Here is a 24,011-nt window from a genome sequence, read left to right as displayed (position 1 = left end):
GGTTTTCGAAGCTTGATAGACAGAAACCCTCCAGATAATTCGCAGCCCAAAACTAGGAAAACCCGAAGTTGAACAGTGAACACAGAAAACACAAACTTCGTTGTATCTTTTGTTCTGTTCTTTCTCAGTTTCATCAAACAGGTAATAAAGCTTCCTCCTTTATCATACTTTTTTTCTTTTATTAATTTAATGACTTGAAGAATTTATCCGTTTGAACTGGCTTTTAGGTTCTTGAAGTTGTATCTTACCTTGGCATTAATTTCTTGCTCTTGCCTGTGTCTTCTCATTGAGAAAATTTTAATCTATCCATGATTTGGATGCTATATAGTGTGTGCTATTACTGTTAGTTAATTCTTTTCCTTTCTTTTTTGAAAATATTTAGGGGAAAGATTATGTCAAGGTCTAGACTTTCAAGAATTGGAGTTGGGATAGTTAAAGAGCTTTCAAGAGGTATGTAATACGCTCACATCTATTTCCATTTGTTCTTCTTTGGAGCAACGTGTTTTGTTTTTTGGAATCTGCTCGTAGCTGCAGCTACTGTGTAGGACAAATTCATGTGTGATACAACTTCGAAGTTTGATTGAGAGAGTAACATTACTGAAAAATGTCAATTTGCACTTTTTAAAAAAAAATGAAGTTTCATTGATCAAAAAGAAGTAGGAGCTCATCCTACTACAAAACCAAGTGTCGGTAACTGATGACAAGAATGATGAAACCAGGCAAAATTCCAATGGATGTATATAGAATAAAGGCTTTTATTTAGAACAGCATCTTTTACCATTTAGTCTGAAGCAGCCTATAAAAAACAACTTGGCAAATCCACTTAGTCAGCTCATCAGGAGAATACCCCTATTTCCATGAACTCTTTGATTCTTTTGCTTCAAAATACCATATATTGCAGCATTCCAGGCAATTCTAACTAAAGTATATTGAGAAAGCTTCTTTTGCAAGTGAACTTTAGCCCAATAAAACTCCATTGTCCAATTCCAACTGGTCTGCTAGAACCACATTCTGCATGATGACCGACAAAACAGCCCTAGATTAAGTGCTGTTAAAGAAAAGATGGTGTTAGCCCTCATCAGCACAGCCACAAAGCAAACAACAGCTATTTCTTCCCAACCTGATCTGCCTTACTTTGGTAGATAGCCTTATAAGCAGTGTGCCAGACAATAAACTATGTCTGGGAATATGGATGGGTACCCAGACAAGTTTATATCAGACTTTACTTCTCTGTATTTAATAAGTTCCCAAGCACTTCTGGCACTGAAAACCCTGTTAGGACTAGGCTTCCAATTAACACTACAATCACTCAAGGGATCAGGATGAATCAAATCACAAATAGTCCCTGGAATTGTAGCCATAACATCAGCTCTGGCATGAGGCCAGAACCATTCCTGATCTTTAATAACCATAGCAAGTTTTGCATCCAAATCGATTCCAGACTCAAACAACCCTGAAGCCATGTTCTTTGATTAGAACACCAATAGGGTACCAATAATCCCACCATAGACTTGGATTTACCATTACCAACAGCATTTTGGATTTTGTCCCAAGCCAAGCCTCTGAGTTGCGGGAGCCTTTTCCAATACCAAGCAAAATCACCTGTACTTTTCAGATGAATAAATGCTTTATTATTCTTGTTGTAATACCAAACACTTCCTTGTTGTGCAGAACAATGTACAGCCTTGTGTAGAAAATCATTTATAGGAAGGCCTTTTAGTGCATGTTGGCGATCTCAGGTTAGTCCAAGGCGCCTATAGTTTTAATTGGAGTGATCTTCTGGTTTCCGTATTATTCTTATTTGTAGATGTCCACTGGTTCTTAATTTTGAAACAGGTCGAATTACACCCAGAATCTAAGGGGTACCAGGGTATTATATTTCAAAAGCATCATCAGTTTTCTAGCACAGCTACCAGTAGAGATTCTGCAGATGGGAGTGACCCGAATGAGATGTAAGCTCTTTTGTGTTGAAGTTGTTTTTTACTGTTTCAAGAATTTGGCATTTGTGATGAGTACTTAATATCTTATCTCTACTCTTAGGAAGCTTAACTATGACAGCACCTGAAATTATCATAACCTGTAATATCATTTAGAAATTCTTCAGTAGATCCTGAGGAAAACTAGAAACCATGAAAATTATTCTTAGAAGATTGTTCAGTTGATTTGTTAGATGCCTATAATCTTGTATATATCGGCAATAAGAAAACAGGAGGTTTGTGCAAGCTTATGTAGGACCTCTCACTTCCTTTGGAACTTTTGGTGACAATTTGCTGTCATGTTCTATATGCTAACTCGCAGTTCACTAAGAAATAGCTTCCATAATTGTTCTGTGTTGTCATCAGGATTCTTTCCCTTATAATTGTAATCCTAGGACACCTCCTCTATTGAAAGTTTTGTGTGAATCATTTCAAGGATACATGGTCAAACACATGATAATGGTTACAAAAGTAACTTGATATTAGAAATTGTCCATAAAAAGTATATAACCCTGTCCCTGTATGTATCTTGTGGGAGTTCCTGTCTTGACATGCCATACCCATCTTAAAGCATCACTCATGTTTGTATTCTTGGTTGATAGCTTTAGTCTAATGAAATGACTGATTAAGTTTGCGTTTCTTTTTGATTGAAAATATATTTGCAACAGACCTAGAAGAATAATTATATAGATGATGTGGATTCAATGCTCAATTACATAGACTCAAAATTCCAGAGGAAAAACTATAGTAGAAACTAAGTAGTCATCCTTGCTGGAGGACTATGATATACTGTAACTGCAACAAGAATACTGTCACACCAAGTCGTAAGTCAATCTGCAACAAGGTTTGTTTCCTTGTGAATTTGGCGCAAGTGCAAACAGTGTACGAAGATCTCAGCTTCTGAACTGCTACCCTATAATCTAATCAAGGAAGGCATTGTAGGCGTTTAGTCTTCAAGCAAGACCCTGGATGGAGATTTGAGTTCTGCATGCTTTGGCTATTGTTGAACATTCCATAAATGTGTTCAAAACTAACAATAGGCGCAGGGCTAACTGAACTGATTAGTTTTATTACTGATAAGGAAAGAAAAGGAGCAAATCAGTTTGACAATTGTGGTGGTATGATTATTATTAATTGCAGAAGTTATCTGCCACCCTTCTTCTCAATCTGGTGATGTCTGTGCAGGATATCTGTAACATTTGTAGATAAGGATGGAGAGGAAAAGGATATCAAGGTCCCAGTTGGAATGTCCATGTTAGAAGCTGCTCAAGAAAATGATATAGAACTTGAAGGCAAGGATTATAATGTGATTTTTTAGGTGAACTTTTCCATTTCTGGTGGTTTATAATTGGGTTTTCTGTTTCTATAATGTTTGCATTGTAGCAAATGTAGGCATAGAATATTCCACCCATCCTGTCTTTTAGTGATGAGATTTTTATTTATTTTTTATTTTTCTGCTTTTTTTTTGTCCGTATTCTCCTTCCATTTCTGAATTAGAAAACTTTGAGTGGATCATTCTGACGCATTTACTTAATAGTTTTTTTATTCTGTGCTTTTAATGTCATGCCAGGAGCATGTGAAGGCTCGCTTGCCTGTTCGACATGTCATGTGATTGTGACGGTATGATACTGGACATAGCTTATGTCATAGTACCATGATTATCTCGAACTTATGAGGTACTTAATGTTGAATCTGCTTGTAGGACATGGAATACTACAACAAATTAGAAGACCCAACCGATGAGGAGAATGACATGTTGGATTTGGCCTTTGGGCTTACAGAAACGTGAGTTCTGTCAGCATCAAAACACTAAATGGATTTGTGGGCGTTGAATCTATATTGATTTTCCATGTTTTGAATTTTGCAGTTCTCGCCTGGGCTGTCAAGTGATCGCAAAGCCTGAGCTCAATGGCATGCGCTTAGCTCTTCCTGCTGCCACTCGTAATTTTGCCGTTGATGGGTATGTTCCAAAACCACACTAGATATGTTCTGGTACCAGAATGTGTTTGTTGTGTGGAAAAAAAAGAAGCAATCTTCACAGTTTTGTAGCTCCTTTACTGTAGTGGATCAATGAGCATCTCCAACAATCAAGTCATCCCTTTCCATTGATTATTACATATCTGTCTCAATAATCACTTTCCCGAGGTCTTAAGAGCATACAGCATCAATGTTACCATTTCCTGGTCAGCTAAGTTGTTGCTAGACCTTGAAATTTCTATCATATAATTTATCTCCAAACTTTACAGAATATGTAACTCAGTGCATAAATTTATTATATAACATTCTTTCAAGGACTGAATTAAGTTAAAACGTGAGAGAAGTTGGTTGGTTAGCGATTTTTACTTTGGAATTTGGATTCTTAGCTATGATATAAAATGATGAAATGATCAACGAGTCCCGGCTATGGCCAGGCTTCGCCAAAAATTCTTCTAATTTGGATAGCATCATTTACTCTCCGTTGAAACTATGCCTGTACATTGGAGGGCGTGGCAGGACATGAAAAACACCCATGCTACCAGATTCAGTGAGACCTGTCTGCTAATATAACCTTGTGAGCTAACCCTACCGCACCTAGCTAATAGCACCCATGTTACCAACATCATCACCATTGCCTTGTGAAAGGTTTTTGGAAGAGACTTTATATCACAAGTGTTGTAGAGAAATTCGACACTAGACATGACAAGACAAGAAAAGGATTAATGCAACTCATTGCAATCAGCTTAGTAGAAAGATTAATTTTAGCTGAGTGGTGCTCGTGTGGGGTTGGGGACGTACCCTCTCAATTAGCGCTGCGGCTTTAAGCACACCAGTGATGAAGTCCTCCGCTTGAAATGGCTTTCTGGTGTCAATATTGAGCTCTGGGACGTTTCCGGCATCACAGTCATCAACATTATGATCATTTTTTATTGCTGCATTCAATTACATTAACAAGACGCGCAGCTGTGGAACTTGCAAGCTCAACTAACCTGTCAAAGTGGGCACGACGAGAGAGCTGAGATCGTTGGTGATCACACCGAGCTTCAAACTGAGCTGAGTTGAAGAGTTACGAGAGAGAATTTCCGAAGGTAACAAGCCATCACATTGTTCAGGTTCTACTAAATCCTGAAGGTTTGGGATGATATCTCCATCTATGTGAGGGAATTTGAGGAACTGGGCCAGTTCATAGGCTATTTTGCTCTTGTTACTGCTGGAATGGCCTTTCATTGCTATGAGAAACGGGGACTCGAACTGTTCTTCATTATCAATCTTTGGCTCCATTTCCTATCTTCCCACTGCTCTTGAATAATTGAAAGCTAGTATCATTACATCCCACCATCAGTAATTTATGTAGCCCTAAGAAATCGCATAGAAAGATCCCTAAGAGAGAAGAAGACTTCAACCAAATGATTTAATTACTATATTGTTGAATTGCTGTAAACCAAAAAAAGAATAAGTATCTTTCTATTCCAACGTTCATAAGTTTCAGAAATTCTTTTAAATATATATATATATATATAGATATATATATATATATGTGATTGAATTAATATAGAATGTCATGAATCAAATGACACGAGAAGCTTCCTTGAAAATTAATTTGAGATATATGGTGTTTATATACTAAAACGCTATCCATTATCTTCTGCTGGACATTGAACTATATAATAGAAAAACTCTTTAAGTGAATTATATAAATTTTTCCGAAAAAAGTAACCTATAAAGGTCATTACACGCTAATATTTTTAATGTAAGAAAAAAAGAAATTGATTGGCCAATTTGATTTAGCATACTAATTTTCATTATTCACTTATTGAAAGTTTAGTCACAAGCATCATTATTCCATTTCTTTCAATTTTACTTAGATTCTCAATATCATAATTACTTGAGAAAACATAAATCAAACCATGCCAAAATCCACCTACAAACTACTTAGTATATGTCTTTAACAATTTGTACAAGGTATAATAAGGTCATCCAACGTACTATATATCCAAAGTACATTGAAAATGGATGTCGTGTCTCCCATGATGTCAAAATTGCTTATGAACTTCTCAATCTAGCTAACCTCGTCACCTCCAACGAGTGGATTTTCTCACCAATTGTCAAATACACCACAAAAACAATCTTAATTTCCCAATTCCGGCACCATTATAACACTATCTAGAATGACTTTTTGTTTCGGTTTAACGTGTTTATCAAAGTATTTATTTTAATTCTTTTTTAATTGAAAATTTATTAAAATTAATTTTTTTATAATTTCACAGTGCTAATAACAAACATTTAAAAAATATAAAAAAATATTATTCTAATATATTTTCAATTAAAAAATATTTTTATAAGAGTATACTAAATAATATTATCAAACACACAACAGACACACAGTTACACAATTAGAACTCTACATGATTTTTAAAAAATATTAGAAATTGATTTTTTTTTAATGTAAATAGGAACATTAAACTATCTTTGGAGGTGACACAATAAAGTAAATGCATGCATCACCAGATGTAGCTAGCTTGGTCTTCTCTTTAGTAGAGGTAGAAGAGAAGAGGGAATTTTCAAGATCATGAGGCAGAAGAGAAGAGGGAATTTTCAAGATCATATAATCCATTTGCAATGGAATCTTTGCAGGTGGGGCATGTGCACGACACGATCTTTTGTCTTTCTAATTTCTAACATAAGGTATATTTGTTATTGCAAGAGCATCTCCTATCTAAAATGTTATTTTGAGAAGCTAAATTGATAAAATAATATTTTAAATAATATAAATATAGCTTATTTTATCATATCTATTCCAATGGAAAAAAACCATTTGAAGAGTCATTTATATTGGAGTGAAAAAAATAAGTGTTTTATTATTTTTTAATATTATTTAATATTATTTTTTTCCTACATGTCTACATTTAATTGGTTTATTTTTTTAGTGGTCTCACTTTGTTGGTTTTCGATCTTTAAAGAGATATGTAGAAATAGCATTTGTGGGAGAAAAAAGATATTTTAGCATTTTATTTGACTTTTTCTTGGAGTGTGCAAAACAAATAAAAAAAAATGTGTGGTCACTTTTCCATTTTTCCATGTGTTGCTGATCTCATTCATGGCATCATAAGGGTAGACATGACGAGGCTGGGGTCAGCCATAAAGTTACATGATAAACAAGTCATCGCTTCGGCCGTGGTAGACTTCCATGATGGTTTGGATCAGCAGGCTCATGAAGTTCAATTTATATTATCTTGATAAATATTTTGGAGTTCGGTTTTTTTATTTATTTATTTATTTATTTATTTTGGGGTTTGGTTTTCCTTTTCTTTTTCATGATACATTTAATTGGTTTATTTTTTTAGTGGTCTCACTTTGTTGGTTTTCGATCTTTAAAGAGATATGTAGAAATAGCATTTGTGGGAGAAAAAAGATATTTTAGCATTTTATTTGACTTTTTCTTGGAGTGTGCAAAACAAATAAAAAAAAACCAAAATATTAATTTTTTATTTCTGACTATCTATTTGGCTTCTCCATATTGGAGATGCTCTAAGGGTAGACATGGACGTAGCTGGGGTCAGCCATAAAGTTACATGATAAACAAGTCATCGCTTTGGCCGTAGGAGACTTCCATGATGGTTTGGATCAGAGCAGGCTCATGAAGTTCAATTTATATTATCTTGATAAATATTTTGGAGTTCGGTTTTTTTATTTATTTATTTATTTATTTATTTTGAGGTTTGGTTTTCCTTTTCTTTTTCATGATAACAAGAAGAGAGGATAGTTGAGAATGATCTGAATAATACATTTTTTGTGCAAATATACCCGATACTGCTTGACCATTATTGTTAAATAATATTCTTCCCATGTTTTTCAATATAATCAATTAAGGACCGAAGATTCACTTGATCATGACATAAAAACAGTCAAAAAGACCGATTGGTATATGGTTTTTGAATCGAATCCTCTCTGTTCAAACAAAGTGTACCGGTTTCACACTTTTCATTCAAGAAATTTGGTAGCTAATGAAAGGATGTCAACAGATACATTTTATTTGGATAGCATGCATATAGTCATCTCGTCAGTCAATTCTAATTGTACAAGTAAACAATAATAATAGGTTTAGAAGCGGATGATGGTCTGAAAATCCAGAATATTAGGGGAATTATTTTTCATCACATTTGAATTATGGATAATTACAGGTATAACTAGCTATTTCAGGGATTGGCGATAGAGATGGGGTTTCCTGCAAAAAACAAAAAAACAAAAAAAAAAGTTCTTTTAAAAAAGTTATAGAGATTATTCAATGATTAAGTCAGTATTTTATGAACATTAAATTCAAAAAATAAAAATATTTATTTTTTATTTATGCATAATAAAGGTTAATAATAAATTATAAAAAAATGAAGGATCTAAACTCCCTGCTTTATTAGGTTATTCAAAGTATATTTATAGTTTTTTTTTTTGAGAGATTGTAAGTTTTTTTTCTTTATCTAAATAGGAGAAAGATCCTTCCGATTAATATTAATATTGATAGTTAGTGTCTCTTTACACTAACATTGATAATATCACGTGTTTTATATAAGATTATCTTATGTTAATCTATACATAATATTATTATTGTCCATGGGATCATTTTTTAGAATCAATATTATTATTGATTTGAAGATGCCTCTTAGAAGACTTTTTAACATGCTAAGGAGTAGGGGGGACATGTTGATCTTAAATTTTCACTTCGAGCACTTGCTCTTAAAAAAATACCTAGTTTAAAAAAGATTAGGTTTGGTAAGGTATTAAATTCACAGGTGTTTAGGTTTGGCATGTGGCCGTGTTTAATGGAATTAGATCCGGTAAAGTATCAAATTTACATGTGTTTATTAGCTGAGTCCCAAAAAATTAAATCTAGCAAGGAATAAGTGCTTTGAGCACGTAGCAGAAAAGAGAGGAAAAGATTAGATTTAGTAAGGTATTAAATTCACAAGTGTTTAGGTTTGGAGTGTGGCCGTGTTTAATGGAATTAGATCTGGTAAAATATCAAATCTACATGTGTTTATTAGCTGAGCCTCAAAAAATTAAATCTAGCAAGAAATTAGACTTTTAATACTTGAATTTGATGAGCAACTAAATTTAAAACATTTAAATTTAAAATATTTAAATTTAATAAAATACCAAAGGCATAAATGCTTTGAGCACGTAGCAGAAAAGAGAGGGCAATATGTTTGCCTAACCTTCTTATCCCAGGCCCTGCTCTTAATATGTTGAGCTTCTCTTTCGTTTTTATCTCTTTAGGTTTTTATAAAGAAATGCCTTTTGGTACGAAGTAATTTGATCCATCTTGTGCTAACCATATATATATATATTACCATAATCACAAGCAATCAAGCACAATTATAGTTCACAAACTTAAATAGTACTTTAGATAAAAAAAAATCTTAATTAATTTTGTAAGTTAAAATTAATTAAAACATGTAGTATATAATTAAAGTGCTTTTAAGCTATTAATTTGAAAATATTATAATATTTTAGATGACTTTTCAAGGGTTTAGCTTTGTAAACTTCAAAGTGGAACCTTGAATCTTGTTATGAAATAATTAAGTTGAAGGTGTGTACGGATATACTATAACAGACTATTCCTCTAATTCTAGATTAATTTTCAACTATCGGTAATTACAAATTTTTGACAATATCCTTTGTATAATTAATTTCACGGCATGATTAAGAATATAGTTGGGTTGTGTTTTAAAATATTTATTATTTATAAATATATTAAAATAATATTTTTTTTTAGTTTTAAAAAACTATTTTTGAAATCAACACATTAAAATGATTTAAAAACTAAAAAATTAATCGAAAATAAAAAATAAAAAATAAAAAATTTGAATTTTTTAAAAAATATTTTTAAAAAAGAAAAACAATCAGAAAACTCTAGAGCTAGGTCAATATCTACACTTCGAGATAACTTTTTGCTATTCGTTATAGGATTTATAATCACAAGGTCATAATTAGCATCGACTGAATTGAATTATAAAGTTGATAGTAGATACTAACTATCGGTTTTTGGAAGAGAAACTTTATATCACGAATGTTGCAAGAGAAATTTGACACTGGACATGACATCACATGGTAAAAGAGAAGGATTAATGCAATCCATTGCAATCAGCTTCATAGAAAGATTTATTTTAGCTGGGTGGTGCTCGTGTGGGGTGGAAGACGTACCCTCTCAATGAGCGCTGCGGCTTTAAGCATACCAGTGATGAAGTCCTCCGCGTGAAATGTCTCTGTGGTGTCAATGTTGAGGTCTGGGACGTTCCCGGCATCACAGTAATCAACATTATGATCATTTTGATTGCTGCATTCAATGACATTAACAAGACGCGCAGCTGTGGAACTTGCAAGCTCAACTAATTACCTGTCGTCACGAGTTGAAGAGTACTTACGAGAGAGAATTTCCGTAGGTAACAAGTCGTCACAATATTGCTTAGGGTTCTACTAAATCCTGAAGGTTTGGGATGATATCTTCATCAATGAGAGGGAATTTGGGGAACTAGGCCAGTTCAGAGGCTATTTTGCTTTTGTTTCTGCTGGAAAGGCCTTTCTTTGCTATGAGAAACGGGGACTCGAACTGTTCTTCAATATCAATCCCTGGCTTCATTTCCTCTGCTCTTCCCACTGCTCTTGAACAATTGAAAGCTAGCTATTACCATTACATCCCATCATCTGTGGTTTATGTAGCCCTAAGAAACTGCATAAAAAGATCCCAAGGAGAGATCAGGAAGAGGACTCCAACCAGAAGATTTAATTACTATGTTCTTGTACTGCTGAAAACCAAGAAAAGGACAAGTATCTTAGAGCAAGGGCTTTTGTTCCTCAGATAGCAATATTCTCTACCCTGCCACTAACTTTGCATGGTGCCACTCAATGTCAAAGTAAATAAATATTGGTATCCAAGAAAGAGTTTACAGATTAAGCTTCTAGCAGTTCCCCCATTTTCTTTCCTCACTTTTCCTTCTATTTCCATGGAAATTAACTGGTTGAATTTTCATGCAAGGATTCCTGCAAATCTTCTGATTTGCAACGAGGTGTTGTATTTGGTTCGAAACGTTTTCATTCGATCGAAAGAACATGGAATTCACATTCTCTATTACTCCAACATTCAAAAATCTTAGAAATTTTTTTAGACATATATTGCTTTAATCAAAATAAAAAAGGTCTCAAGTCAAATGATTCGACGCCAATGTGTGAAACCATGCTAAAATTCACCTATAAACTAAGAAGCATGTCTATGAACATACGTAAAAGAAAAATAAACAACAAGAAAGAAAGATCAAGAAAATTAAAGAGGATGAACATGGTCATCCAACAATCCAAAGTACATTGAAAACGTGTGCCGTGTCTCCTCCGATGTCAAATTAAATTGCTTCTGAACTTCTCGATCTAGCTAACCTCGTCAACTCCAACTGGTGACTAATTTTTTACCGATTGTCAAATACATCACAAAATCAATCACCTTTCTCCAACGCCTGTTCCAAGGCCCCGCTTCATTGATTATAACACTATTCAGGTGAGCTTGTTTTCGCTGTTTAACATTTATTTTAAAGTGTTTTTCTAATACCTTTTTATCTTAAAATATATTAAATTGTTTTGCTTTTAGATGTTTTTAATGATTTTAATATTACTATGCTAATTTTAAAAATTAAAAAAATATTTTAATATATTTTGTGTTAATAAATACTTTTACAAAAACACGTTGCATTGTATTACCTAACCTGCATAGTTACACGATTTAATTAGGACTCTACATGGATTATTATTTCTTATATAAATTAAAATTGATTATTTAATTCAAAAGGGACACGTCAAATATCTAAACTATCTTTGAAGGTGACAAAATAATTTGTGAAGAAGAGAAGCATCGCTAGCTAGGTCTTCTCGTTCAGGAGAGGTAGAAGAGAAGAAGGAATTTTCAAGATTATTTAAAAGTTGACGTGCAAGTCGGTAGCTGATACGAAGACATGAATCACCATTCTTCGATGCGGTGCTGATATCATTCATGGCATCATCAGGTGGGCAGCCATGGATGGAGCTGGGGTCAACCATCACGCTACATGATAAAACAAGTCATCGATTTGGTCGTAGGAGACTTGTAAGTTGGTTTGGATAAGTTGCTCCGATATCATCCATGAAGTTCAATTTATACTATCTTGATAAATATTTTGGAGTTTGGTTTTCTTTTTCTTTTTCTTTTTTTGTTTATGATAACAAGAAGGAAGGATAGTTGAGATTGATCTGAATAATACTATTTTGGTGCAAAGATACCCGATTCTGCTTGACCATTATTGTTAAATAATATTCTTCCTCTATTTTTTAGTATAATCAATTAAGGACCAGAAATCCACTTGATCATGACATAAAAATAATAAAAAAGACTGATTGGTGTATGGTGTTTGAATCGAATCCTCTTGTTCAAACAAAGTGTACCAGTTTCACACATTTCATTCAAGAAACTTGGTAGGTAGCTAGTGCAAGGATTTGATCAGTAGATACATCTTATCTGGATGGGATGAATATAATCATCTCCTCAGTCAATTATTGTTGGGCAAGTAAACCATAATGCAAGGTTTAGGTGCTCATCATCTTACCATAATGATAAAAACTATTTCTTTAATTAATTTTTAAGTTAAGATTAATTAAAACTTGTGGTATATAATATTTAAATCGCTTTTAAGTGTGTGTTTAGTGTTGCGGCCACGGCTCTATTTACTATAAAATATAGTTGATAAATGACATTAACTACATATTTATTATTACGGATCCCACCCAAAACTAAGGCTAGAACTCGGTTTTCTTTTCGTGGGTGTGTTCTCCTCTCTCCTTCACTGATAGTGCACTAGCTGGTCACCGTCATTTTGCTTCAATTAAAAAACTTCCTAGAATCGCTGCGTGGGATAGCCTCCTTCGAGTGTGTTTGTTGTTCTCCTGCTGCATGGAAGCTTTCTCCGCTGTTTGCTTTGTATATAAACAGTGAAGATGTTCTCTGCTATTCACATGAGCAATGAAGATCGAATCTAAACCAAACTAAAATATATTAAACTGGGTGGTTCAATTTAGTAAAATAAAAAATTCTATTCAAATCATTTTTTTTTTTAAATTTTTAAATAAATTTTAAACATGATTTATTTTTAAAATTTTTAAATAAATTTTAAACATGATTTTATCACATTTATAAATTTTTTTATCTTTCAATCACATATAAAATATGGATATACTATTTTGATATGTTTTGTTAACTTACTTTAACAATTATAAAATATTTTTGTTTTAAGAGAAATGTTGATTCCAATTAAAAATATTGTGTTTGCTAAAATAAACAAGAAATACATTAATAGAGAAATTAATCTTGATAGAAAAAAAAAAGAGCTCAAAACAAGTGTATTTTCATGTTTGATAACAATATCAAAGAATTTTTTAAAACCTATAATATTTTTTTATATTTAAAAAAGTTTTAATCCCTTCAAAATATACCACGAGTATGCAAACTTATTTATTCTGTTGGATTAGATTATTGATTTGATTTGATTTAAAATTTTATTATTTTAAATATTATTTAGATTTTTTTTATCCCAGTTAAATCATTCAACAAAATATTTATTTTAAAAAATAATTTCTATCAAACTACATTACACCCTGAACATGAGATAATTTAGTGGGATCTTATATTTTTTTAGGTCCACGATTTAATATTTCTAAAGTGTTTTTTTAGTCACCGTGAGATCGAAAATCTATTTCGAGAATTAAAAGTGTGATCACGAAAGACAGACAATTTAGATCCGAATTGATTCCATGATTTAAAGAAAATGTGATGAATTTCTTTTAGGTATAAAGTTATTGACTGATTAACTATACTCAAAATAATATATTTTTAATAATTATTTTTATTAAAACAACATCTTTATATTTAAAAAAAAAAACTTATTAATATCAACATAATCGACTGGGAATCACGTTTAACTAGATTAACAAAACCACTAACAACATAATTAGAACAACTGGACTTTTACCAGATAATTATTTTTTAATTTAATTTGAAACTCAATTCTTTTCGAAGAATAAATTTATTAGTAGAGACCGTAAGGCTGGATTGGGTTTAAGAGTATGTCTTGTGGAGCTGCTGAAAGAAGACATTTTTATTTTTATTTTTATTTTATAAACAAGTGGGGATATTATAAAATGGAGCGTGTCAAACTTGTGTTCAAATCGCAGTATACATTTATTCTCCTACTTTTCAAATTGCCTAGACTATTGCCCTGTGGTTCCTTGACCATCATGGATCTGGGACCATTGACAGAGATTAATATAATACATGAGAGAATATGTGTAGCTCGATTTTAGATTTATTTTTTAATAATTATAATTTAGAGTCATGAAATTATTGAAGGTTTGTATCACCGTTAATTTCAAAATCTATGAAATTAACAAATTAATTAATCTTAATCACTCTTAAAAGCTCATTGGACCGACAGAGGAAGTTCTCCGTCTGTTTCTTTGGTGTCCCTTCTCCACGTTATTCCTTCTCGGAGCTACTTCTTGTACTATCTGAGAGCATCTATGGCGGAAGGGGCCCTCTAATGTCAGCCATTTTTGAAGTCATGGTAGCTGTTGAAATTTGGGTAGCAGAAGTCTAAAACATGTGGTTTGGAAATATGACCACAGATTACGAAATTTTGAATTCATGAACCTTTCCTCCAAAACTATAATAATAAACATTGGATTAATCGAACCAGTCTCGTGCATGCTTTTCGTTGTTCTACTTTTTCTCCGACCCGTAGATTAGTTGGACATGGACATGTTCGGATTACAGACGGCGTCCCTGACCAGGGTCCTTGAACTGAAAATAAAAAATGGCTAGCATGGATGGGCAGGTTTTTTCTTCTTCTTTTCCACGGAGACTTTTATTTACGTGCTAATTATTTGTTAATTATGCTAGTTTTGACAATAAGTTTATTCATTGTGCTTATCCTAATGAAAGACGAAATTCCTTGGATTAATCAGATTATCAACTTAAATTAAACCCTAAATTAATCAAAGTTTTTTTTAATCAACTTGCTGTGAAAAGTGCAAAACCTGTAACTTGAATGAGAAACGTGGTGGAAAAGTTTTATTTCGAGTTGGATGGACTGCCCACCAATTCCATGGCCGAGTCTTGGGAGCTAGGAGGATTAGGTGAGCGATTTTGCCTAAAAGCTCTTGCTGTGTGATGAAGGGCATGAACTAAGATGGTGACGTACACCACCGCCACCGTCTATCCAATCTCAAAAGAATGCTAGACAAGAATTAACGCATGTTTATATTGTTTTCCTTCTAATCTGGCTTTTCTACGTGGAAAATTGCACGATTAGAGCATCAACTTTTATGGCATGTTTTACATTTTCTTTTATCACTGGTGAGTTCCATAAATTATTCTTACACCGAGTTTTATATTTATATGTGAAAGGATGGTACAATTCCACATGTATCTTATATATTTTTTTTTTAAGGATAATTCTATTATTTATAAAGGGTGATTAGTGATGTGGTAGTTATTGTTTTTTAAAATATTTTTTTATTTAAAAATTATATTGAAATAATATTTTTTTGTTTTTTAAAATTTATTTTCAACATCAACACAAAACACAAAAGAAATAATTTAAAATTTTGGTTTTTTTAAAAAAAATACTTTAAAAAAAACAAAAACAACCATGTTAAGCACGCAGTTATAATATAATCATTTTATTGAAAACAAAAGGGTTGCATATTAGGGTTCCTTATCATGCCTTTGAAACATGTATAATTAGTTGTCTAATCCTCTATTTACAAGGTCAAGTCCACATATTTGACAAGTCAATACTTGAGTAGTTAATATCAACCTTTTTAAGACAAAGGTTGATTTCAGGGGCACGATGCTGTCATCAACACCTTGGAATGCTTCTTTACAATATTAGTTCACTGGTTATTTTAAAATATAATAATGATTATTTTTAAAAAAAAATTTTATTTATAAATATATCAAAATAATTTTTTTTTTAAATAATGTTTTATATTAACACATCAAGATAATATAAAAACATTAAAAATTATTAATTTAAAGTAAATAAAAAAATTTAAAAAAAATTAAAACATAGAAATAAATAAAGCTCTTAATCATATTATTTAATTTGTAATGACCATTAATCGCAGTGCTTTTATAAATCAATTCAAGTGGAAAGCATAAGAGGGCATAAAAGAACCAGTATCTTCCTCGACTCAAGAACCATGTGATAGTCGTGCAAGTTCTAAGATTTAAATCATCTCCTCCCTTGTAATTTAATGAAATATATATTTTATTCTTAGAGTCTTGGCTGAGGTGGTATATAAATAAATTTATTTCCTATACCTTAATTTTAGTAGCCATCCACGCTATCTTCAAATTAAAATAGCTAGTCTTGATAGAATTTTTTTTTTTTCCAAACAAATTGCAGTGTTCAATTTAAAAATTATGTGATGTTTTAAAAAAAGTAAATAAATAAATATAAAGTAGATTGATCACTGTGATCTCCGCTGTCTACATCCATAAGCAGCCGACCAAGCTTGACATTTGTATATGCAGCCTGCAGGGAAAGGAGGCTTAATCATAATTTTTGGTACAGAGGAAAATCAGAGGTTAAAGTGCAAAGGGTGTGAAATGCAGACTTCAATTTTCACGGTTAAATTTATATGTACGGAAAGTCAAGTTATTACCCTTAGACAGGGTGTACGCGACCATTAACATTGATTATTGTTAATTGATTGAGAAGACACAGAAAACACGTGGCAAAAGTGCCATAGCAATCCCACGTGTTTTTGGTGTGGCACCGAAAAAAAAACACATTTGTTTTTTTATTTTTTATGTTATTTCATTTTTTTATTTTATGTTTGATAGATTAACCTAGTTGATTATAGTAAATTAATTTTTAATTTTGAGTTAATCAAAAATTAGTTTTTATTATTTATTTATTTTATTTTTTATTAGGTTATTCTAGTTTCATAACTTGATAATAATGCTTATTGAATTAACCTAAATGAACTTGGGTTGTTTTTGTATTTTTAATTTTATCATTTTGTTAACCTAAATGGACTTTTGTTTTTGTATTTTTAATTTTATCATTTAATATTAGATCGGTTGAGAATTTAATTTCATAATCCGTTTTTATTTAATTTTTATAGAAATATCTTGGTATCTTAATCAGGTTGTGAATTTTAGTATTTTAACCTCGATTAAATCAAGTCATTTTTTTTCTTTACGGGAGGTTATTTTAGTTTTATGTCCTTTAACATTTGATTTTTTTTTATTATATTGTCTTTGTCTCGTGATCCAGATTACAAGTTTGGCAAGTCAATCCAATTAACTTGATTTTTTTAATTGATTTTTTTCTTAATATCGTTATTTAATATTGTATTTGATTGAGAATTAGACTTCATAGTTTATTTTAGTTTGATTTTTATGATTTATCTCATGACTCGAAAATAGTGCTTAACGGGTTGACCAATATTGATTTGACTTATTTTTATGTTATTTTTTAATTAAAATTTTTATATTTTTTATTATTCAATAATTGATCCGATAAGGTCAATTGAGAATTAAATTTTATAATTTATTTGATTTGATCTTTACAGAATTATCATAATCTCATGATTAGAGTCATAAATTTAACAAGTTATTATGAGTTAAATCATGTTACTTTTTTATTTTCTTTTCATAATGTTATCTCGGTCTCATGATCCAAGTCATATATTTGGCAAATGGACTTTAAGTTATTTTTTATGTTTATTTTTAATTGATTTTATTTTTAGCATCGTCCTTTAATATTAAATTAATTGAGAATTGAACTTTATAATTTATTTTTATTTTTATTTTTCTATAGGATTATCTCAGTCTGATGACTCAAATTGTGAGTTTGACATGTTAAACCAAGTTGTTTTTTTAGGTCTCTTTTTTAATTAATTTTTTTCAATTTTATTATTCAATATCGAGTTGATTGAAATTTAGATTTTATAATTTTATTTATTTATTTTTTATGAGATTATTATAATTTAATAACCCGAATCACGGATTTGATATGTTAACCAGAGTCTATGAGATTATTATAATTTAATAACCTGAATCACGGATTTGATATGTTAACCAGAGTTGATCCATGTTAACTGGAGTTAATTCAAGTCAGCCAAATATATTATTATTTTAAAATTAAAAAATATATATAATTTAAAAAAAATTATTTTTAATTGAATTATGTTTTTACAAATGTCTAGCTTGCTTTTGAATATTCAAAATCAATTGGATTACTTTAAATTAAGGCCTCACAAAACAAATATTTATAAAAAAATATTAATAACATCTTAATATATTTTTATATTTAAAATAAACTAGATTTGATATCCAGTAGAGGTCAATTATCCAGTGGACTCTAAATATTGGAGATGGCGTGTTTCACGCCATGTATGTAATAGTTCGTCACAGTTTTATTGAGATTGTGTAATGCTCTCTCTCTCTCTATATAAATATATATATATATATATATATATATATATATATATCACTGTTTTATTTTAAAAACATAAAAAAAATGTTTGATAAGAAATTAAAAAACGGAAGGTAACATTTATAAAAATATATTAAATTATAATTTAAAAAATACGAGAAATGATGAATTTGAAATGGAAGGTTTTTTATTTTATTTTATGTAACTTTAAATATCTTAAAATTACAAGAATATCACTTTGCATCTTAATTAAAAATAATTTAGTTCAATTTACTTAAAGAAATATCAGGGATCTTAAAATTATTTTATTTACTTATTTTTTTTAATGATATTTGTACGTGGGGTCAAACAATTCATGATTCATTTGAATAGTTGGTTTGGATGGCAAGAAGAAGATTTCTTGCCCGTAAAGTCTCGAGTTTGGGTAAAATCATTCAATTCTTGAAAAAAAAATATATATATCTGTATTCAATTAGCTACTTTAGTTGACGCTCAAGACTTCGGCCTGGACATGCACAGGTTCCTGGAGAGATTTCTTTTGTCGAAGAGTGGTGAACTGATGATATTTATTATCTTGTATAACCAAAAAAAAAATTATAAAAAACTTTTAATTTTAATTAAACTCAATCAAGATATATAAATACAAAATATTTATTATTATAATTTTAAAATTTAATTTAAAAGTTGATTTGGAATAAGACCTGAGTCAAATGTTGGGTTTATTGTCAACTGAAGTTAAAATAAATATAAAAATAATAATTATTATAATTTTAAAATTTAATTCAGGACTAATATTGAAAAAGGCTTGAGACATGGGCATAGATTCAATGTAAGAATAAAAATATTTAATATCATAGTTTTAAAACTTAATTTAGATATCAACTCAAGAAAAAGCTTGAATTAGGGTAAGGAGGGTCAACCTAGGTTGATCTAGCCAATTTAAGAATAAAAATAATTATTATTATAATTTTAAAATTTGACTCAGGTGGCCAACTAGAGATAAAGCACGATTCACAGGTTATGAGGGTTAATATAGATCAACTTGAGTCAACTTATAAATAAAAATAATTATTATTATAATTTTAAAATCGGATTAAAAAGTCTATTCCAAATAAGGCCGGAGTGATGGGCCAGCAAGATTAATCTGGGTAGAATCAAATTTTTTTTTAAATCAAGCATTTTTTTTTATTTTTTTAAATAAATAAATTTTTGACCTATATTTTATCTAGAGTTAACTAAATAGTTGGTCAACTTAGGTCTTGACCAAGTTATGTGAGGTCAATTATTTTTCTATGTTTTTTAAATCTAAACTAATCAAATCCCAGATCAATTGGGATTTGGGCCAATATATTGAGCTAGTGTGAATTTTATAATTAGTGTGATTATAATATTATTAAATTTAATATTTGAATTAAATTAAAGTTAAAAAAATATCAAATTATTTTTTAAAATTTATAAATTTGATAATAATAGAAATTAAAAGTAAAAAAAAACTTTTTCATATTTCATTAAGTCTTTTGATTATAGCCAAATAGGATATAGAAGAAAATTATTCTGTCTTTGTTATACCACTATTACATATTTTTCTAGCTTTATTTTATTTTCTAGCAATATGTATGTTAAAAGTAGCATAATTTAATAAAAAATAAAATTAAAAAAATAACGTTGATTTTTTTTAGGAGATGTAACATTCTCAGAATTAGCTTTTATTATTATTATTATTATTCTTTATTTTTAACATTTTAAAATTTTCTTTTAGTCTGTATGACTAAATCTAAAGGGGGTGTTGAAAAAACCCTTCTCTTTCACTATTATTTATTTTTTTGTTAATAATTAAACCCTTGTTGAGAAGGTCAAAATGGCCATGAACGTATGGAGAAATTGAGTTGCCTCCACCGCCTTCCTTAGGAGATAGGCATGGAGGGCAGCTGTATCAAGCTGTATCTGCACCTGGTCAGCATTAAACTTCCAAGGACTTGACCTTACACACGCATGCAACACACAGCACAGCACCACCCATTGTTTCTATGGCTCCACTCTATACTAGATCTCCTTCACCTTTTTTTGGTGGGCGCTTGACTTTGACAAAAAAATATTGTCCCGTTGTCAATTCCCAACCGACAAGGTCTCGTCCATCAATCTAACTAAAGATAAAAGCACATGCCAGCAGCTTCAGATCTCGTGTGAGCAAATACGTGTACGGTGTACCTACTAGGACTGCTATATATCTTATCTTTCTCCATGTCCTTTCCACCAAGTTTCCACGACCAGGCCGAGTTGAGCCCTCTTGAATTCTCTATATATACCCCAGTTTTTGCCTTCATTCAGCAACTTCTTGGGTTTTAGTTTTACTGGCTACTGCTACAAGGATTTTCAAGAAAGATTGAAATAGTCTAAAGCTTATACAAGTTTCTAGCTAAATCACCTGGTCAATAAATTTGAAGGAGACTGTCAAGAAGGACCCGTTCGATCAAGGCGGCTATGGATTATTCATCGTGGGTTGATACTTCTCTGGATCTTAATATTAATCCTTTAAGAGTGAAAAGTGAAGTTCCGGTAGATGCAGAAAGATTTGGGATGGCAAGAGAATTGAAACCCACTTTCATGGATTTTCAGACCAAGCCTTCAGCCAAAGAAGAGGTTAGCTTTATATATATATATATGCAGATACTCATTTTGCAGTAATCTGTTAATGTCTCTATGGTTTTTTGTTGTGTGCCTCCTCCTGTTTTTCATGGTTTCTGGCCATCAATTGAAGGCTAAATACACGGCTTCAAGGTTTTGTTTTTCAAACAAACTTCAAGAAAGAACTAGATATGATGAATTCTTGTCATTTAATTTCAAGAAAGAATTCACAATATGATTAACCCTTTTAAATGTTTTTGGTGCTTAGGAAGCATTTTTATATAACATCAAAACATTGTTTCATGAAAAAAATAAAATTAAAAAGAACTTGCACAAAAGAGACTACCAGCTATCAGCCGTCTTAAGTTTTAGCTAGGAACTTGTTGAGCTTGATTAGAGGGTGCTTCTGAAATTTGAAGTCTTCTTGAAGTTTTGAAGTTGATTTTATTTTGTTTAATTAATTCCAGACCGGAGCTTTGGTAGTGGAACTGAACCGAGTGAGCGAAGAAAACAGGAAGTTAACTGAAATGCTAACTGTGATGTGTGAGAGCTACAATGCTTTAAGAAGCCAGTTGATGGATTACATGAGCAACAATGGAGAAAAGGAGCTTCTTGCCCCATCAAAGAAAAGAAAGTCTGAAAGCAGCAACAACAACGATAATAACATTGCAATGAATGGGCGCTCTGAGAGTAGCTCAACTGATGAAGAATCATCCAAGAAACCAAGGGAAGAAGTCATTAAAGATAAGATTTCGAAGGCTTATGTCAGGACTGAAGCTGGTGATACAAGCCTTGTAAGTCCATATAATACACTCCTCATTTGCAAAAATCTTTATTGCTTCCAAAGTTTACAGGTTATGTTTTATATGCTATGTACATGTTTTCATGGGTTGCTAAGTAATTGCATATCTATTGCAGATTGTGAAAGATGGATATCAATGGAGGAAATATGGCCAAAAAGTCACAAGAGATAACCCTTGTCCGAGAGCTTACTTCAAGTGCTCTTTTGCTCCAAGCTGCCCTGTGAAAAAGAAGGTGGGGCCAGAATCATAAACACAGTTCTCTATTGCTTATATACGAGCATCGAGTCAATTTCATCCATATCTCACATGTTCAATTTAGCCGTATTGTGGCTGATAAATCGCGTAAAATCAGTATTTTAACTCCCATGGACTATGAATTTGTCCAAGTTTTCTTTATAATCAGTAAATGAAATAAAGGTTTTAATTCCAACTCTCTTCTGTGTGGAATGAAAAGGCTGAGTAGAAATCTAAGATGCTTCTGTCTCGTTTTGTGGTTCATTCAGGTTCAAAGGAGTATCGATGACCAATCTATTCTAGTGGCAACTTATGAAGGAGAGCACAACCATCCACATCCTTCAATGGAGGCAACATCAGGTTCAAACCGTAGTCTAACACTCGGTCCAGTACCCTGCATAGCCTCCCTAGCCTCATCTGGGCCAACCATTACTCTTGATCTCACAAAATCGAAGTCAAGCAATGATGACAGGAGTTCAAAACCAAGAGCGGATACGCCTGAAGTCCGGAAATTCTTGGTGGAGCAGATGGCCTCTTCGCTAACGAAAGATCCCAATTTCACAGCAGCACTGGCCGCAGCAATCTCAGGAAGAATGTTTCAGCAAAATCACAGCGAGAAGTGGTGAAATTTCAGCTTAGATAGGAAAAGAATCAGCTCCTACCAAACTTTAGTTGGAGTTTTATAAATTATGTAGGGTTCCATGGACCATTTTGAATTTTGCAATGTATTTGTAAATACATCATTTGATACATGGGGGAACAAAAGGTCCCAAGGACGATGGCACCTTGAGGACTGTATATGATTACATGAAGAATCCAAAACTCATTTTGAGATTCAATAGTTGGATTTGGGTTTTTTCCCATTTAATGGATAATGGTCTATTTTTAATTGGTATAATCAACCATCAAAATGAATGGTCTTTCAGAGTCAAGGGTAACCTTGTGATAGAGTGCGAGTTTTAGTGTATTTTAATGGGTTATTGCCATTTGAAGACATCTAGGGGAGCAATTGTACATCAATTAGATTTCCTAAATTGACTGTAAGTGCGCAAGGTACTGGTTGGCCAAATATGGCTATCTGGTTAGCATAACTGGATTCCAGGACCACTATAGTTATGTCATATTATGTTCTTGAACTTTCATTTAGCAAAAAGTATATGGCTTCTAACCATCCAGAACTACTTGGGGCTGTCTCTCTCTCAAACATGATTTGAAGCATATGTTCCGAGTGCAAAAACTAGTGTGAAATTAAGCCGAGGTGGTTGGGATTTGAAGACTTGAGGATTGGAATATAATCTTTTCAGTCAAAGAAAACCGGCTAATTTGACCGGTTATCAATATATTTTGCAGGCTATTTTGACTTATCAGGATTATGTGGGTTCGTTGTGTTATAACTTTCCAAATATATATATATATGTACACACACACTTTGTTTTATTTATTAAAAATAGAACAATGTACACACACGCTTTGTTTTATTTATTAAAAATAGAACAATATTTTTAATTTAACCTCTAAATAATTTTTTTTTTATTTAAATTAATTAGAACACTTCAAAATATTGTGGTTAACGAAAATTTTAAACTCCTTTTTTTTATATTCATATTTGTTTTTTGTTAATTTGAATTCCTTTAACAATAATTGCAATAGTTAATGCTTAGAATTTACTAGTGTCCTATTAGATTTCTCTTGTTAGAGTAAGAATGTTGCTAACTGAGGCCTAAACAGGTTGATGTCCTCTGATTCTTGCTGTTCCAACTAGTTCAGTGGCGTTTACCTCGGCTGTCTTACCATCAGACATCTTTTGTGTTTGGCAAACAATCTGCTAGTGACAATCCTTTTATCTCCAAAAAGGAATGTTTTCTTTACGTTTTCGTTAGGAA

General features: G+C 31.6%; 2 protein-coding genes across 3 annotated transcripts; both read left to right on the top strand.

The window, feature by feature from the left end:
- The first annotated feature begins 15 nt into the window (after positions 1-15).
- On the top strand, positions 16-4,265 carry LOC105122929 (adrenodoxin-like protein 2, mitochondrial). Of its 2 annotated transcripts, XM_011022313.1 has the most exons (9): positions 16-141; positions 383-450; positions 1,672-1,739; positions 1,837-1,952; positions 3,162-3,268; positions 3,547-3,596; positions 3,679-3,761; positions 3,844-3,936; positions 4,018-4,265. In XM_011022313.1, exons 2-9 carry the CDS (start codon positions 393-395, stop codon positions 4,037-4,039), a joined length of 597 nt encoding a protein of 198 aa, XP_011020615.1. In that variant the 5' UTR covers positions 16-141; positions 383-392; the 3' UTR covers positions 4,040-4,265. The 2 variants fall into 2 exon arrangements, with proteins under 2 accessions (XP_011020615.1, XP_011020614.1); XM_011022312.1 differs by having other exon boundaries at positions 19-141; positions 3,844-4,265.
- A 16,441-nt stretch (positions 4,266-20,706) lies between these two features.
- LOC105122923 (probable WRKY transcription factor 40) lies at positions 20,707-23,018 on the top strand. Its single transcript, XM_011022304.1, has 4 exons — positions 20,707-21,106; positions 21,559-21,885; positions 22,010-22,126; positions 22,398-23,018. Exons 1-4 carry the CDS (start codon positions 20,948-20,950, stop codon positions 22,752-22,754), a joined length of 960 nt encoding a protein of 319 aa, XP_011020606.1. The 5' UTR covers positions 20,707-20,947; the 3' UTR covers positions 22,755-23,018.
- Positions 23,019-24,011: the final 993 nt, after the last annotated feature.

This window comes from Populus euphratica, unplaced genomic scaffold (assembly GCF_000495115.2).
Source record: "Populus euphratica unplaced genomic scaffold, PopEup_1.0 scaffold8.1, whole genome shotgun sequence".
In the NCBI taxonomy this organism is placed as follows: Eukaryota; Viridiplantae; Streptophyta; class Magnoliopsida; order Malpighiales; family Salicaceae; genus Populus; species Populus euphratica.
The sequence above is the reverse complement of the archived record's forward strand: the minus strand, read 5'-3'. Positions and strand labels throughout refer to the sequence as shown.

Coding starts and splice junctions, on each gene's coding strand:
- LOC105122929 (XM_011022313.1), top strand. CDS start 393: ATGTCAAGGTCTAGACTTTCAAGAATTGGAGTTGGGATAGTTAAAGAG. Junction 1,953..3,161: donor GGGAGTGACCCGAATGAGAT/GTAAGCTCTTTT, acceptor ATGTCTGTGCAG/GATATCTGTAACATTTGTAG. Junction 3,597..3,678: donor CATGTCATGTGATTGTGACG/GTATGATACTGG, acceptor ATCTGCTTGTAG/GACATGGAATACTACAACAA.
- LOC105122923 (XM_011022304.1), top strand. CDS start 20,948: ATGGATTATTCATCGTGGGTTGATACTTCTCTGGATCTTAATATTAAT. Junction 21,886..22,009: donor AAGCTGGTGATACAAGCCTT/GTAAGTCCATAT, acceptor TATCTATTGCAG/ATTGTGAAAGATGGATATCA. Junction 22,127..22,397: donor GCTGCCCTGTGAAAAAGAAG/GTGGGGCCAGAA, acceptor TGGTTCATTCAG/GTTCAAAGGAGTATCGATGA.